This window comes from Cyphomyrmex costatus, unplaced genomic scaffold (assembly GCF_001594065.2).
Source record: "Cyphomyrmex costatus isolate MS0001 unplaced genomic scaffold, Ccosl1.0 scaffold116, whole genome shotgun sequence".
NCBI lineage: Eukaryota > Metazoa > Arthropoda > Insecta > Hymenoptera > Formicidae > Cyphomyrmex > Cyphomyrmex costatus.
The window spans coordinates 1,623,158-1,642,733 of NW_017275130.1; the positions used below are offsets into that span (position 1 = coordinate 1,623,158).

General features: G+C 34.6%; 1 protein-coding gene across 1 annotated transcript in view; it reads left to right on the top strand.

Moving 5' to 3' along the window:
- LOC108777904 (stem cell tumor) overlaps nucleotides 1-19,576 on the top strand; it is a 157,888-nt gene that overhangs the window by 33,955 nt on the left and 104,357 nt on the right. The window contains exon 2 of the mRNA XM_018544903.1: nucleotides 10,872-10,989. Within this exon, the coding sequence (XP_018400405.1) occupies nucleotides 10,872-10,989 (118 nt within the window). The remainder of the gene's footprint in view (nucleotides 1-10,871; nucleotides 10,990-19,576) is intronic.

The window sequence follows — 19,576 nt, forward strand, 5'->3', positions numbered from 1 at the left end:
GTCCTCCACTCCGCCTCCCGTCCATCCTCGCATCGTCTTCTCCGTTTGCCACTGGCGGACTGGTTACCTAGATGATCATAGTGACCGCTGGTGACTGGAGACTTGGAAATCCGATAACTTGGAAATCCGGATTAAATTCTCCCGGCGGCAATGTAACTTGCGTATCTGTTTGTATGGGAAACACGCATTGTGATTTATTGAAAATTCCATTGGAATTTGGAGAGAGTGAGAGAGAGAATGAGTTTTTATTTAATAATAATATTATATGGTATTTGTTTCATTATTTGATTTTGTTGAATTTTTCCACCTTGTGTTTTTCTAGGAGAGAATATTTTTTTTGGCTATAATTATATAGCATAATTACTGCTGTAATAATAATAATAACTAAATATATATATATAATTTACACATGTGCACCGGAAATAACTAGAAATTTTAGTTATTATTACTATAATAATGCAATTGTTATAAATTGTAGTAAATCTATAGTAATAATAATTATAATTTTTATAAAAAATTTTTATCATTTTCGGTGCCAACTATATATATATATATATATATTTGTTGATAGAACTATATATACGGTTATTATTACTGACATTACAGCATAATAACCATAATTATGATACATTGTGGCATGTAATAATATTACAAATAGTTACAAATATTAAAAACTTTTCTTTCAGTGTACGAATAAAATTGATGATTAGGTACGTATATGAATTGTAATCTCGTTTCTTTTACTAATAATATATAAAAATAGTAATAATGATACACTCGAAAGGAAGATATTCAATTCTTGTTCCAGTTCTATCAATTTGGTAAGTGAGGCTAGAATGAGATCTATCGAGTTACATTTTCGTTCGCAATCACGCGGACTCTTTCCGGATTCGACGCGCGTCGCGAGGCATTAAACGAACATGTATAACGCGACGGATACGAGCCTCGTACCGCTTCACTCTGATCGGCTTTTATGCGCTTTACATGCATGCTGCGATGGATATCCGCGTGCACGGCCCGCCGCGCGTTAGACGCCTTCCATATTCTATTCTATTCTATTCTGTCAGTACGAGATACCCAATCTGCAGCTGCACGCGAGCGTACACATCGACCGAGAACTCGATTCCGTTTCTCGCTTTTGATTGTCGATCGTTTGCATCGGCGTCGACGGGATTTTTCTCAAGAGAAACATACGACCGTTAGAATTTCCGTTTATTTTTTCAAAAAACCAAGTAATGAATAATTCTTTATAATATAGCAACGTTTTTTAATTTTATTATAAATTAGTTTTTTTTTTATTAAAACAATTTTTAGGGCATTTTTTTTTATTATATTTGCGTAGAGAAACATTGTATCATCCTATCGTTCCTATATCGTTCTCTTATATTTCAAAAATAAATTCGAGAAATTACGTTTTTCAAAAAAGAGGAGAAACTGGTTTTCAATTTGCGGCAAATTATTGATTAATCAAATAATATCTGCAAAAAGATTTAACATTTTTAGAAATACATATGAGCAAATGTTATTTTTATCATTTTTGTTTTACAACCCAAGTGTAATTTTTGGCGGATAAACTGTGAGGTTAATTTGCTTTTGATGATTGGTAGAATCTATAACTCTCATTCATGATAATAATTCGAAAATCATATTTTTGTAGTTGTTTTATTTTCGAAATAAGTAAATAATGTCGTTTGTAAAATGAAATTTAAATGTTTAATGTAGATTTGTTACATACCACACACATACAATTGAAAGTTTTAATTTAATTTTCTTTTCCTTTTCATCGAAAGATTGTTTGAACTCTTCATAGTGCTCATAGATTTTTATCTCCAAGAATCTTCTTATCGTGCTAGAACATATTAGAATAAATGAAGAATAAAGCTCGTGTACTCGTCTCGAAAAGATTCGCTTGAGCGATTTTTACAAAGGAACGAGCTTAACTGAAACCACTTGATCCAATCTTTCTGGATATCAAGTTATTCCAAGAAATACTTCCTTGTTTTACGTTGAATAATAACGTAGAATACATCCAGACGATGTATTGCGCGAGGTTATGCCGCGCTGGAAAAGCACGAATATGTGCTAAAAAGAGGAGCTCACATAGGAAATTATTTATTCGCACTTTACTCGCATTCGTAATTTTGTTTGGATCGGTGCGCGCGTGCGATAAATAGCATTTTAATCTTGCCGCAGCAATATGCGCGACGCAGCAAGTTGATATCATACCGGAATTATTTACTCGCGCATTTTACGCGCGCCTGCCAGAGTTTATTTGTTTTCGCAATATAAAGATACTTTTATATGCAGCACATACGATTTTAATAATCCCTTTATAATATTTTACTCCCAATAGACACAAAAATATTCCAAAATCTTGTGTGAGAAATCTTTTTCTATACCATATACTAGCATAGATGGCGTTTAAATAGTTTTTGTAATTTACGATCTTTATGACAGTTTTTAAATAGGAAAAGTTTAAAAATTACGAATGACAAAGCTAAAAAATTTTGCGCACTCAGGAATGACATTTTTAAACTTTTCCCATTTCAAAATTGTCATAGCCTTGGCACATTTTTTAATTAGACTTTTGGTTTTAATGTATTACAAATATAACTAAAATATTATTTATATATATATATTTTTTAGGACACACTCAATATATATCTTTATATAATTTCTTATACACGATACGATATCGGCACTGTGTTATCGCGATTTTCTGGATTAATTGAAGCGAACACAAAAAAATTCGTAAAAAAATTCGGTCAGCGCACGCGAAGTTTTTAAAAGTTCGCGTCGACTCATCGCGCTCTTAACTTCCCGAGTTGTAATAACTTATGAAATGAACTTCTAAAGAATTCATTTGATTCGGCTTCGTGACTTTGCGTGATATTACCCCCGCAGTAAGATTAAAGCGATATTAACACGACAGCAACGCAGCGAGAAGCACGCGATGTCCAGTGGTTGCGATAGATCGCCCTTTTGCCAGGCTGCGCCTCGAACTTTCCGTTGAGTTTTAGGTAGACTATTTTGACAAGACATTTACGGAAACAATACAGCCTCGCATGCTTCAAATTGGCCTTTCTCAAAGTGGAGCACGCGTATCTCTAGGGATATTCCTTGACTTACGCTAGAAATATCTCGAGATATTGCGTTAACAGACAGAACATTTTTGGGGTACTATTACATGTAAAGTAGAATTAATCTTTTTAACTGTAACTTTTTAAGTATTCAGTAATTACAAGTAATAATTGCAACATAATTTATATTTTCCAGAGGCTATATTAAAATTATCTAACAACGGAAATTTACAGCACTCGCGTGGCGCAAAGAAAGCTAAACTTTTGCGATCGCTCAAAAGAGCAACGGGACCGCTCCTTGTCCGTCTACTTATTAGAGGCGATAGTTCGGCAAGATAGTTAAGGTCGTTACCAGCTCTTACTTTAGCTGTTCCGATGTGGGTCAATTTCTTACTTCGCTGTCCTGGTCGGCGACTTTGCGAAGGCGCCTTACGGAAAACTCACGGAACCAATTTGATAATATCGTTGCTCGCGCACCGCTGCACTTTCCCATGGCCATGGCTGCAGGAACAATAAAATTACACATACATGCGCACACATACATGATACGCGTGCGTACGGACGTGAGTCTGCGAACCGCGTTCGTGAAGCTCCTGGGACAGTCTCGCCATCGTCGTCGTATAACCGTTTTCCGCCTTTCGTCTTCGAGGCTGCCACCGGATAGAGATGCTGCACTGACACTGAGAAATGGGAAAAGTCACTTTTCTACGTTCCTATAGGGCCGCTCAACCGCTACGACGCGCCGTGCGACTTAAATAGAAATATTGTAGTTTTTAACATAAATTTATTTAGTTATAATTATAAAAAATATTATAATTATAAGAAGATGAACGTAGGTAATAATAGACGATAAGTAAGAGTTCGTGGAAAAAATGTGTTAAAACCAAAAGCTCTCAGACACTGATTTAGTAAATATACTGCAGTCGTAATATATAGACAGCTATTTTTCTTATGTTAAATCAGCAGAGCTGAATAAAATAAGCGATTATAGATAATTATATTTGTTGTAATATCATAACAAATTTATTAATATAGCAAAGATAACTTTTTTTACAAAGATCAAGTCTCATTATATAAGTAGAAATCAAAATTTTTAATAAAACATGCTAGCTAAGATTGTGCATACTTTGCTGCTATAATGAAGAAAGCATTAGCAAGTTTCATTGTAGTAATAAATTAGCTGAATTAACATACTGCTGATAATTTATAGATATCATTTTTTTGTTAAATCATCAAATCTTTTTAGTTATAAATGTTGAACTTGCAATAAGCTGTAGCTTTGCTGAATCACTCAACTACTTTTTTTCGTGTTGAAATATTGTAACATTGCAGTTGCATGTCGGAATTATTTCACTTTATCGGAAAAATGTGTGTTTGAACAAAATTTAATTTTTAAATCATCTGGTGTTTATGAAAGTATTTTATGAATATCGAGTTGACAGACTAAAAAGATGCAATTGAATTTTCTGGTAGTGTGGCCCTCTTCCTTCCATCACAGAGTAAATGCATTTCAGAAACATTACATTACGAAAGTGGTATGCCGGGAAAACTCTTTAAAAGAAGTGACAAATGGATGCGCCGCGATCTATGAATATTCATCATGTCAGTACGCGGATAACGCGATAGCAGCACAATGTTTCAGTCTTCAAAAGTACATTGCGTCAACGATGAGATATGCGGAACAGTATGTTAAAGATATTTTGTTGGATTCGATTTGCGAAACGATTGTGTGCCAAACTGCAAATCGCTTATAATATTTTGTCGAATAAAGTACGATTCTGTTACATTATGAATTATTATACAGTAATGAGATACAAACTTAATATATATAATTGATTTACAAAAAATTTAGTTGCAATATCATCTAAATTATTAAGATAATTTTATGAAAATATAAACAATTAAATTTATTGCTGATTGAAATATTTTTAATGGATAATTATAATTTTGCACAGTAATTTACTGTTTTAATAAAACCAGAAACAATCGTGCGATAAATAAAATTAAAAGGGAAGGAGAGATATTTCTTTTATGTTAAAGATGCGGGTTACGAAGCTTATGAAGCGTTTGTAGGTTGTGTAATTTTGAGTTTGGAAAATTAAAGTACACCATGTCTCCTCTTTGCTTTATAACTCCATAATAATTTCATAATTAATTTTGTTTCTACTTGTTCTTACACAGTAATTATTGGATCGAGCTAGTAGTAGCTCGTCGAGATCTTTAGGATGCTTTAATCACATTTATTAGACCCTGAAAATTCAAGAAGCGTATAAAATTCATACTGTAACTTGGGCGGGAACAACTCAGCGGAACTTCTTGATAAAGATAGCGTCGCTTCCTCGCTGTAATTTCCATAACTGGCAATTTTTAGCGGACTCGAACACGCCGACTTATTCTTAACCGCGCGCACTAATTACTCCGGATAAAGTAGATGGGTCTACGAATGAGTACGAGTAAATTAGTCGCTCGATCGTGGTCCTTAAATTGTTTCTCTGTTTTTTCTTTTGTCACGATTATCCTTAATTAAGGCGCCGAAATTGAATTCTGATCTCGCTATAAACACATAATAGGTCGTCGTTATACGTGGTTGGTTGTCGGGCTTTTTCCCGAAATACTCGATTCACCTCGACACACTTCGGCGCATTCAATCAATTCGGCGTAGCTCGTTTGCAATTCTGCAGGCCAACAGACGAGTCTCGATACACTCCGCTAGTGCAATTAATCAGTATCCTTGAAACGGTTTTCTCTCTCTTTTTCTTGAATGTGTTTCGATCTTTCATTTTTTTCTCCTTCCATTCTTTTACACTTCTCTTCTTTTTTCCTTTTTCGACTTATAAGCAGCAGACGTCGAGCGTGCGCTTAACCATCTGTACTTCGAGTCGATGTTTCATACGCAGACGACCCCTTTCTCGACCTGTTTCCTTGAACCCTAGTATATCAGTCATATCGCTAATTGGAAATCGCTCGTGCGATCTACAATGTCTCGCGCGGCATACTTGTTATTAAATGTGCGTTTACCGCGAACCGCCAGCCATGTCAGACTTTACATTAAAAGGAAAGTTTCCGGTCTTTCCTTCTTTCGCTTTCCTTGAATTGACGAAAGATGTCACTCGTTGCTTGATTGCAGCGCAACGGGCATCTTTTCGCTTTTAAGTAAGTAATTTGATATATGTGCTTGTGTTTCCAAAAAAATTTATGAATTTAATTTTAATAACAGTTTTCCTTTCGGATGTTGAAATAAGACATAATATTTTATATCTCCTCGATATCATTTACGTATTATCTATTACTTATTCTTTATTTAGTCATATAACAATAAGAAAATCTTTTCTTTCCACATCTTCTTTTGTCGTACTTTAAAGTTAACTTTCAGTTTAAAAAGATTTAATTTGCGTGAAGAGTAAAGGAAGTTAGCACAAGTTTAACGTTTTATCATCACGAATGTCATCATTGGATTTGCATGAAATTATTATAAAAGGAGATTTGTTCGAACGTATTCTTCTTAAATGCGATTTTCAACAGTAAATTATGTATCTATGGAACGATAACAGATTTCCATTAGCATGTGAGCTACAGAGTAATTAAAGAGACTGTGTATGCACTGAGGTATAAACTTACATTTTATATTATATATTATATAAATATAAATATTTTGTATGTAAATATACATATTCCTCTTCACAAGGGACAGGATACGATACATGTACCTCATGATACGCGTGTCACGCAGAATAGATTTCCGCGCTGATGCCTTTTAATTGGCGCGGATGTCGCGATTATATGAAAATAAAATGCTCATTACAAGCACAGATTTCCATTAGCTGAAACTGTTTGTAATGAATGTTTACTAGGGCTTGAATAATGTGGCCATGTAAACATATGTGTCCAATGTATTATGTATTTTATGCGTACTTTTTCACAGCGTTTGTAGTTTATATCCATGGTGTTATACAACTGCCATGGAATGTATTAATATTTTATTAATGTCGCAGTAAAATTGGTACGTAGAAATTAGCAAAATAAAAAGCCAATATAAACAAAATGAGATTTTTTGCTTAAATTAAATTATAAATTTAACAGATAAATCTTATTTCTTGTATAGATAACCTGCAGTTTCCTATTAAAAATAAATTGAAAATTCTCATTTTTATATATTATATTATTATTATTTGTATATCGATTATTAAAAAAGCAAAAGGATTGATGTTATGACATTATCATTTATTGTTATAATTTCATAAAAATATCAGATACACACAAAATATAAAGTATTCATAATATAATTTTATTTTATATGCAGACACGTTGCAATACTTTAATATTATTAAATAAATTTAATTATACTATCAACAGCTTAATTCATTGGAAAGTTAACGGTAATTTCACGGCTAATTAAACAAATTAAAATTTGTGGAGCTTTAATTTGAAGTTAATTTTATATGAACAGGTTTAAATCGTGCTAACGTCTTTTTACTTTAACTCGTTCTCAGGCAAAATGAAAATGAACGCTCGTGCCTCGACTAATCGCTGGTCAATCCAATCGCGGTACTCGTGCGCGTCAGTCGTCACGTAAGTGCATGTGCTGTAAGTACTCAGCGTACACAAATACCCACCATTCGCACGTGCATCTCGAAACCAACGGGGAAGCGAACCGAAACGACGGTAGTGGTGCGGTCGTCGCGGTGGCGCACGCGCCACCAGATAGCGGGAGACGAGGGGATGGTTTATCTCCCTGGCGCCATAAACGTTGCAGATATTATGGATAGTGGACTGAGTTACGGGCCAATATTTCTTCGTAATTATTCTACGCTCCTACGTAACGGGAGAGATAGCATCGCGGAGAGAAGCCAGGTATAAGGGCGCTTACACGGTACTGCCACTTTCCTCCCAGATCGTCGGGCCGCCCTCCCTTCGCGCCACATCCGAATTTAGATTCTGTTTTTTATTACCACCCTCGTACGTGATATCGGATTTTTTCCACAACCCGCGATCAGCATAGTCGATTTATCGGTGTTGTTTGTATGCTTAACTGACGGTCTCGTCTCGTGCATTATTTTATCCGCTCCATCGTCGTCTACTGTCGTTGTCGTCACGATCGGAATGAAAAAAAGCGCAGAAAATGAATAGCACTTATGTTCAAAGAAACTTGTAACTTTTTGGATTTTTTATTTTGACATGTAAACCTTGAGAACTTAATAATTATTATAATTACAGCAACTAAAAAAGAACCATTTTCTGTGACATGAATCTATTTATTACACTGAATAGCAGGAACACGGGTGATTCAATCCAATCGAGTCATAATATTTTGTTATTTTAACTTCCATGTCAAAATATATGTAAATTAGCCCATATTTTTGTAGTTAGTTCTAAAATAAATAACATTTAAGTATATTATATTTAATAAATAATGAACTAAATTTAAATCGAATTTAATACATTTTTTGAGTTAAATTGTTTGATTTCATTGTTTTAGTTAAATTAACGACATATTGAGTAGTTTAACAGTAGTGACTTGTAGAAATAATTAAAAATAACACAAATACAATTATGAATTTAACATTGTATTTCTTATAATAGTTTTATGAGATCTTTTACGTGCAAGAAAATTTATTCTGGAAAAATTCAAGTTCAAAGTGATTTGATGACATCATAAAAAGTTGAGAATTGAAGCTGTCGGATAATAACTGACATTTATATATATGCAAAGAATCTTCCATCACTACTTACCGGTATTCCTTAGAAAGGATTTTCCGGCACTGTTTCCGCCAAGCGTTCATTCGTAACGAAAGTCGTAAATGAGGAGAAAAGAATACTCTAGAATAATGAAGGCTATAGGTAGCAGAGAGTTTGCGCGTAATTGTTCGCGAGAGTATTTTTCTTTTCTTCGGAGATCGACCAGCGAAGAAGGTTCGCCGAAGTTAATTCCTCATTATTTCACTACCCCTGGCGACGATTAACGAGGCACTTCGTAAGACTAAAATTGCTACAGAAGGCTGGCGATTAGTTTAAGAATACTCTCTAAAAGATCTACGGATTATTTTTCAAGTTACGGAGTTTTGTGTAAAAAGTGTAGCCCAATTTTTTACGTGATCACTTAAATAAAATTCTCTCTCGAATCTTATGGCTTTGAAATCGTACGAATTTGGTGGCTGTATTTTATGTAATTATTAAACAGTATTATAAATATTAATTTGTATAAAATTTTAATCTTCACGAAGCAAATTATAAACTGGATAAATTTTCTCTTTAACATTTGCGGCGTTATTTTTGTCATTTTGTTTCATCTACATTACTTTTAAACACAATTACACGCTTTTTCTTCGTGATGTTTGCTTGTTTGTACGCGCAATTAAGTTTTCCACGTTTATACTTTTCGCCTGTCTGTTTTAGAAATAGCTTCGTAAATTCAAACCCCCATCCAATTACATTCTCATTAATTAAACTGGATTACGTTACGAATTTTAGTTGACTACGGATACGCATCCGACGAGTGTTTTAAAGGTGGGGAAAATTTTTTTTTGTTTTTTTTAATTGCCTGAATATAGCTCGTTACTGTAGCGAAACGTTTACCGATTACATGCGCGTTCTAACTCCGAGTATTCATCCGTTGATAGATGCAACATGAAATTGTAGCAACAATAGCGCTACGAGGCAGCCGGTGCTGTTATCAACGAAAAGACGCTTTCCAAAATGACAACGTTCAAAATGATGACTTTGTTGTTCACTCTGCGCTACTATTGTACCGAGTTATTATCAATCGGAACAATAGAATAATTTGAATTAATGAAAACATTTTTGGATGTGAACAATTATTTTTTTTTTTTGGTCGCAATCTTGAATTTATCTGCCGAATATTCTCGCTAAATCGTCTGGTTATTAATGTCGCACAAAAGAACGGCTGGATTTTTTCGGATTACTTGTATTTCGCGCGGTGTAATCAAATACGCTGTAACTACTACACTTCAATTAAAAAACTTTTCGGAAGAGCAAAAATTATTGAAGTAAATGCCGGTTGTGCGTTTTAGGTAAATACTATTACATATACAGATTACTTTGTGGGAATGTGTCCGCGTTTACATTCAATTTATAGATTTGTTGTTTCATATTTTTTTTTTATGTCCAACGCACGCAAACGAAGTCGTTTCGCGAAGTTTGGCTCAAAAGATTCGATTGCTCGCGCTGCAGGTTATTTTTTTGTGTTGAACTCTTCCGAAATGAAATACTATGGTGAAGTTTAATTGAAAATATTCGATCGCGTTTATATTGGCGCACAGGAACAGTGTACATAAAATGCTATTATGTTTTTATCTTGAAAAATACATTTTTACATCTATCGATTCGGGAATAATTTATTTGTTAATATATGTATAATTATAGTTATGCATGATATTTTTACATCACATAATGAACCCAGATTAATGGAAAATTACATATTATATATTTGGTAGATGCTTTTCGCGATAATGCGAATAAATACGATTTATTCGCATTTACACACACAAGTAGTTATCATTCTTTGATATGCGCATTATTTTATTTTTATTATAATAAATACAAAATTTATCAGAATCGAGTAATTCGCGCGAATCAGATAACGGTTCATTTATTTTATAAAAAACATCTTTCACAATTGAGAGAGGAAAGGAAAGGAAGAAGATACGCTGTATACTAAATATTTAGAATATACAGCTTTATATTTACATTTTGCAATTAATTTGACACGTGCAAATATCGTTACGTATGTTTGAACTTTAAACTATATTGCGGTACCTATGTTTGTGCTTTCAGGATGGTCCGCATGATCGGCGATGAATTCCTCACAGAGGAGCGGGACCGAAAATACTACGCCGATCACTACACATGCTGCCCACCACCTCTCTTCATCATCCTCATCACCCTCGTGGAGGTGAGTAGATCGAGTTATCCTACCTCGTAACGAGCATGGCATGCGCCGTATAATGCGCATGCATACTACCTACTTTCTGTTCTTTGATCTTCGCGTCCTCGGTCGCGATGATTAATAAATCTTTAACGAGATTATTTATGTGCGCGAATATAGACGACGACTACAATGCGCTATTAATTTATGCTGTTGTTTTCCTTAATCCTTTGTTCCGGAATCTTTTATTAGTTTTTGGATAATTTGTTACTGCCACGCTTATTATAGTTGTTTCGGATATTTGATTTATACAATTTATATACCGAGCTCAGGAATACTTTTTTCGTTTAGTCTGCAAATTTCTACATGTTATACTTATGTTTGTTGAGAGAAAGAGAGAATTTTTAATTAAAAAATACGTGAAAAGATTTACGCAGATCCTTACATTACTTTTGCAATTTTGCGAATCTTCTTTCTTTGTTCGCTTTTAATTGCTTTGGTGTGCATTAATTGCAAGAGTCTTCATTTCTGCAAAGTTCCATCGTGGATTCTCATTTCTTATGTACGTACGTTTATGACATTGTATCATATTGCGTAATCAAAGATTACAGTTTGCCCAGAGGGAGCGGAGTCTAATATTCTTCGTGGTCAAAGAGTTAACTATGTCTGTAAAAGAGTCACGCACGCTTGCTCGTCGCTGCGTCGTCGTTCTCCATTATTTTCTACATTTTCGTCAAGATGAATAATTGTCTCTCATCTCTAACGAGCACGCTAGATATTGTACGACAGATATGCGTACAACATCACCTCTTCCTTTTGATTCCGTGACTAATATTCGTTTTGAGATCGTCTCATCTGGTTTTTTTTCTCGTCGTCGCATATACCAATGATCATTCTTCTAATTACTTTGTTTGTTTTTTTCTTCTATTTTCCCTTATGACACGCGCGGTGTGAAGATCTTCGAGACAGATTCATTTTACCGGACGACCTCGTTAGGCGGCGATTTTAATCTCCGCAAAGTAATTCGATACTCGTAAGCTACCCTCGTTAAAAACATGCTCCGATACGAACGAACATCTTGCGCAATAATGCTAATTAAAATTACGTCGGGTTATTATGTCATGGCTTGGGCGTCCGGTGTGCCGTTATAAATATTGATTTAATAGAGATACGCGGCGGCGTCAAAGGACGACCGATCACGCACACACGTATATATCGGGTCATTATAATAAAAGCACGCGCATTCACGTGCGAATCTCTCCTCTAAATTATTTTTGTTAGGTTCTGCAGGCCATCAGGAATATAATGAATACACATAATTACTCCGCTCTCATATTATGACCTGCGCATGGTAAAATTTTAATGAAAACTGTATTATAGAAACGTTTATATTGAACGTTTCAGTCGCATGGAAAATGAAGTGATTATATTTTTAAATGAGTTCGGTATGCTTCGAAACATTGCCGCGATTTTATTACGACATATTGAGCTTTGAATGTTTAGAGTGTGCATATACCAATTTATCATTCGGGTCTCGACCTTTTTATCGATGCGTGCGACAAAATATGTGAAAAATTACGCAAATTGCAGGTGCAACACGACCGTTTTTTTTTTTTATGACTTCCACCATTATCCGTTGCTCCGTCTTTTTTTCTGTCTTGTCCGTCTCGGCGAAAAGAACAGGAAGACAATGTAATTGTCTTCTGTAATGAGCGACTAGCGCGCGACTTGCAAAGCGCGCATGATAATGTTCTTTGAGCACGCTGCAACCGTGTTTAATAAATTTTTAATGATCACGGTTTATGCATAATTTGCGCGTAGACGACAGCGCGCGACATTAGTCGCGAACGCACGGACAATGTTCTCGAAATTTAGATTTGAAGCTCACAATACCATTATTAATATCTCCGACCGGAATTACGCGCTCTTACTCGCGTGTGTTCGTCGTTATAATAATAAAATTAACTCGACCATAACTAATGTCGAGTTGGATGAGTGAAATGCGAGAGAAAAAAATACAACGAAAATTTTTTTTCGTATTGCCTTGTACAATTTTCGCAGGATATAATTTAGAATAAAATTACACAAATTGTATAAGGTGAATCGCGTACATAATGTTAACAAATGGATTTTATTACGACTGGTACAGCTAATGATTTTATTTTATTTTATTAAATTTTAAAAAATATACAAATTTAAAAGAGAGAGATTTATTATTCTTTAATCAAAATAAAGGTAAATTGGACGTCTTAACGAACGAGAATAAAGAAAGATTAAATTTATTTAGGTATAATTAATTTGCGAAAAATTGCACCAATTATAAAAATATTTGACACGTTGCAAATTGCAAAATTCAATGAATGACGAACGCAATTATTCGTGAATTAAAGCTACGATCTAATTAAATCGCATGTTTCAACTGGTGGTCCATTTTTTTCAACTCATCGTTTCTTATAATACATCGATCGCACATGATCGAAACACAGAAGGATCTGGTTTGATGTTCGATAAACACTTGCGGTCGAAGTGCTCGTTAATTAAATCTCGAGGTACCACCATGGTGTAAACTGCAGTCCCGGAAGCGACATGTGCGGCCACTGGGATAAGACGCGTCCTGGGATACAGGATAAGTGTCCGCGACGTACGACGTGAAAGAGTAAATTGGTATCAGTAAGTCCTCTAAAAGGGTACTTAATTGCCACTGCTCAGTCGTCATATTTCATGATTTAATTAAATCGCAAGTATCGCGCTTCTTTTTAGCTCTGTTAAAAGGTTGCGCATTCGTAATTTCATCCGGATGGAGGCTAAAATTGGATTTTAACTTGCAGTAAGCGAAATGCAAATGAAGGAACAAAGGAAAAAAGAAATCGTCGCGACATTACCGATGAGTAAATTGAGTTTGTTTAGATATGACGATATAATTTTTAAATATTATTATCTCCTTTTTAGACACTTTTTTTATTAATTTCTTTGAAGTCACGCTTTTTACGAGCTATTCTGTCATATTGCGCGAAGTCAGGGAGGAAAAATCTTTCCTTTCGTTCGTTCAGTTTGCTATGAACTTTGTGATTTGCCAGTCAAAGCATTTTTCGTTAATTAAATTCCCTGGTATTTCATGTCGTAAGCATTGATGTTGGTGATATATCCGAATTGCCACGAACAAGTCTTTGAAAATTACGATGAAGGAAAATTTGTAATTTTAGATACTTTAAAATAATATATTTTCTCCGCTACCAAATACAATAATACTAAAATCTTAACAACATTTGAGAATTCGCGACAGTATCAGTAATATCGAACATTTTGCTTCAAGTTGAACTAAAAACGTAATAAGTATTAATTAATTAAATCTCGATGTAACAACAAAAAATCTTCAAATTTATAACAACTTACGCATAACAACTTTATTTGAGAATTTCTTTTTTATATACATATATGTATATATCAAATTGTTAATTCAAATAAAAGATACAAATGACGTTGAATGCACGATGATTCTATTTAAATATATGTACGTGCATATCACACACAGCTGCGATTGCGGTTTATTTGTCAAGGAATTCTGCGCTAATTAAATCTGCAAGTATCGTAAGTGCAGCGTGGAAAGCAATCCCGGAAGCGTCGAACCGCGCGCTGCTACCGGACGGTTGCTGTACATTGGGATAAAGCGTTCCGCCTCGCTATCTCGTCCGCCACGACGGGTATATAGAGGAGAGGGGATCGAGGAGTTGTAATTTTAAACGGCTCACGGTTAATACCCATTAGCGACTGGGTTAATACATGATTCACGCGCGCCAGAGATTGTCACATTCGGCTCGATTCTAATTATAATTTATCGTCCGTACGCGATTCCCCACCTGACTTCCGCCTCACATATACCGTAAAAGCTGGCATCACTGCGACGGTGCGCATGTACGTGTATCGGACAACGACATAAATGTGCGTTAAAATGTTCTGTGAAACATAATTCGAGATTATAGTATATATTAGTTTCGTTTTATGGTATTAGATATTACATTGTAGCGTTTATTAATATTTCACTAAGAAAAATTATTGCACGCAGATAAATACTCTATGCAAGTAATAATTACTTGATTCAAATATTTCAAAAGTTTATATGTTCGTTAATCTATCGTAAGTTCATCACAAGCGCGCGCGTCAAATTTATTCTAAGTATATTCTGTAAATTTTAGTAAGTTTGAGATGCTTCTCTCTCAATCAAGATTATTAAATTAAAACAAATTCAATTTGCTTATTATATAAAGAGTCTTCTTAGATCAATTTTACAATATTCTTCAAAAGAAAGTGAATCCTTGTTTTGAGTACATAGCAAAATGAGCTCTTTTAAAATTTATAACAAGTATATTTTAAAATTGTTGTAAAAAGAAATATTCTTTGTTGTTGAAGATAACCGCTATTTAAAAGGAAGAAAGTAAATTAAGTAATTACGTTTCTTAGCAACGATGTTTTTCTGTGTGTGATTGAAAATGAAATAATAACCAGAAAAATCTGATTATATCAATTATAATTATGGTTATCTTAATTAGGATTATTATTGATTCAACCAGAAAATTCTGTCCTTTTCCAACCAGAATTCTAATTAATGCAACCAGACTCTTTTTCCAAATGTTTGCGTACTTCTTTCATTAGATGCTTCCTATGCTTTCTTGCTTTATTGCATGAATGACACGGGTTTTACTTTGATGTTTTTATGCTTATTTGTACGGTTTCTCCTTTAATTCATCGTGAACGGGATCTGGTTCTACTTGAATCGAGTTCGGAAGGGACCAATTATGTGACGCGCTAATAAAATCCTTGCGCAATATAAAGCTTGTATTTTATTCTTTCTCTTGCTAATTTTTGCTAAAATTACTATAATTTTCTGATTTCTCAACGATTACTGTAACGGAAACTGGTTGGTAATATTCGTACGTGTAATTTATCTACGCGGTATGCGTGTGTGTATGCATGCGTTCGTAATACGTTCCGGCTTGCGTGGATTACAAGCGGCGATTTAAACACGCATTACTCCACGTTACGAACCAACCGAGCGATTACTTGTGCGCGACATATCGTAATTTCCGTGACTATACTTTTCACATCGCAATGTCATCGAAATTTATAAGATCAACTATTATAGTTTTCTTTGGTCTATTTTCTTAATGATAACTTGCGAGAGATTCTAAAAAATGTATGATATGGAAAAAAAGCAATGACATTCATAAATCAAAGAGCATTTGAGCAGAAAAATTTTATTCTTGTGAATTGCGGAGCTTAATAACCAATATTTTATTTTTTATTATATAGTCGAATGTTAAAACATTTTGATAGATTAGATTTCGATAGTGGAAATAATTAACAACTATAATAAATAAGAAATATATTTTTCAATTTAATTAACACATAACTTTAATACTAATTTGGTTTTAAATTCTTAATTATAATATTTAAAGAATAATTATTAAAAACGTGAAATTGAAGTACCTAGAACGGTAATGAAATAACAGCGCACTTCAAAAATTTCGGTTGCATAACGCGGTCTACAAAATAAATCATTGCACTTGTAGAGTTGCATTGTAACATTCCTATACGAATTATTTTTTTATTTTGCGCTGTTATTATATGCAAAACGCCGCTTTTCTTTACTAATTGGAATCCTGCTTTCAAGAAAGCTTAAGTTCAAATCAATAATAGACAGCTGTTTCACTAATTAATGCTGGTCATATCATTCTCTCTATTATTAGAGATCACTTTTGTATTTCGTAGCAAACTCTTTTATCATTCGTTTCGCGCCTATTGTTTGCTTTTGTAGCTCTTTGCAAAACCAATTAATGACTTGTTCACGTTTTCATCACATTGTCTATTGTACTCGACAATGCTTTTAGTATTTATTTACATGCGCCTTTAAAAATCGAAAAAAATACGAAAATGCAACCTGTTCAAAAAAATATATAGATAACATAGAATCTAACAAATATTGAAGTTTGTTTGAATTATTTAACAAAAAATATATATTATACGTTGCGTGTATTTTGCATTTGAAGATATTTTTATAGAAAGAGTTTCGATTCAATATTTAAAAGTCCAGTATTAAAGGTATATTTATAGAATAATGGACTTCAATAGGCAATGGTTGATTCAGCTTTAATTAATTTGTTGTGCTGCAAATTAGAACGAAATTCTATTTTGATTTGGTTTGTTCTTGAGAATGCGCTATGACTCACAATTACGCACACATAGAATATATTGCAGTAGAATATATTGTTTGCGCGATAACTACCATTGTTCGTTTCTACTCTGTTCGCTTACCACCATATTTCGCGGCAATGAGCACGGCACAAACTTTTATCTCGGCGTCGGTGATATATGGTCCTGGCGTCGCGACGCTCGCGTCTTCTCGTGTAGATCCAAGGTGGTCTATAGCTTCATAGTTGATGTCTCTTTCCTTACACGGAGTCTTCTTACGATGAGTTTCTCCTTTCTGAAACTTCCTCAGTTGCCTTTCAGGATCTTTATGGCACTTTTCGCAGATACAGCTTCGACCAGGTTGGGATAAAATTTATGTATGACATTTCATTTATATACTTTTCTGTTATACTATGTCATTTTTTAAATTATATTTCTAAATTTAACAATATAAAGTATCTCATAAGACCATAATATGACTATACGACGAATTGAAAATAAAGAGTCAAGCTGGATCTTTAGTGTTGAAATAATTTTGTGTGAATTTATATAGGTTAGCAATCATATCCAATCCCTGAAATTGTGTGCCGAATTTGTTTTCAGTTTTGGAACAATTCTAACAGAACTAAAGTTATAATTAAATAAACGTAAATTGAATCGACAAGTAATTTAATCAAAATATTGATGCTTATAGGCATCTCAGATTGAGCTCAATATTCTGATGCGTTTTAAAAAATCTAAATAATTTTATTGTGAAAAATACATATTTCTAAATTATCTGGCTTCTTTAATTTTCTCATGTAATGTCTGCTTGGTATTTGCCTGAGGAATTTGCGCTGGCAGACATTCCTCTTTCAACCCTGTGTTTTGCATATCCTCTCGGCGATGACCCTGCGCATCTTGGTGGTCGTGTCTTTTGAATGCACATCCACGTCAGCAGGCACGGGGAGAGAGGATGAAGGAAGAGGCGCATGTACAAGACGTTTATGTATTTAGGATGAACGTACATACACTGTAAGGAAGAAGGTCGATTGTAAGGGAGACGAACTTCCGTTTTGTCTTATCTTCTTCTGTCTCCTTCTGGCGAGGGATGGACACCCCCACCGTCTGCCTTGCCCCTATCCACCTGACATTTGAGAGTTTCCGCGAATAAATGTGTATTTGTTTTGTCACGGGTACCATGTAGCAAAGGAAAGTTGTTCCTTAGATTCCGCGCGAATTTCCGTCTGCTTTTCTTCTTCGCGCGTCCCGCGCGTTTATTTTCTCAATTGCACAACTGTTACGTATAGATACTTACCTATAGGGGATGTCGCTTATGCGAGATATACCTTGGGTATGAATTCGAAACTTTGTAACAGCGAAGATGCACCCAACTTCTCATTTTGTCTGAATTATTTTTTTTATACCAAAGAAAAATTTAATAGAAGAATATAGTTGTTGATCTAATTATCCCCTCGCCTTTTTAACAACAGCATTCTAAATGACTACCTTCTCTCGAATATATACAGCTGGACACGCCCAATCGTAGATTACCCAACTCGTTCACGAATTCCAGACATTCCTCAGATTCATTGACTATCTTTTGTAGGTACGAATATTTAAAGATGCGGACCTGTGAATATTTCGTTAGAGCTAAAATATAGCAATGATTTGTTATTTTGATATCGTAATATGCTCAATTCTTTTTTTTTCTATTTTTTCGAGACCGGATTTTAATCTATTTTCAGTTTTATGTTATTCCTACCAATAGTATAGGAATTATATTATAGATAAAAAAATAGTTAGTATTAAAGATGGTGAATTATTTTTATATTAATATCGATTGTTATACTATTCAGTATGTCATAATGAATATATATATTCGTATATATTATATGTATAATATCGACTATTTATATATATCGAAATCTTGTGCTAAATCTTCTTTCGCGTATCTCTCGTAGGACCGATTTAGAGCGCGCACGTTCTCTCGCGAACGCGAGGAATTATGGACGCGCATACCTATCCGAGTAGAGAGAGAAAACGAGAAGAAAAACGAAACGGAAGGACTCGACTGCCTCTCCTCTTTCGGAGCAGCTCGGAACAGCAGGGGAACCGGTAATCTTTCGTGCGGAACCGGCCTTTATTTCTAGCTGTCGCATATTTTCGCCTGCGACGCGTTCGAGCAAAGGGGCGTCGACGAGTCTCTGCCTTCTCTTCGCTTCGAGAATCGATAATCTCGATCCTCCGCTCGTTCTATGTCGTGGCAGCACCTTTTCTTCTCTTCCCCGGTTCCTCCGCTGCCGTGATGTCGCGCGGATGCACGGTTATCTAAATAACCGTGAGGCTTTATCGACCGATACATTTTCTCTTTTTCTTGTCCTCTCTCTCTCTCTCTCATTTGCTCTCTTTCTCTTCCTTTTTATCTCGCAACGACGAGTTGTACTTT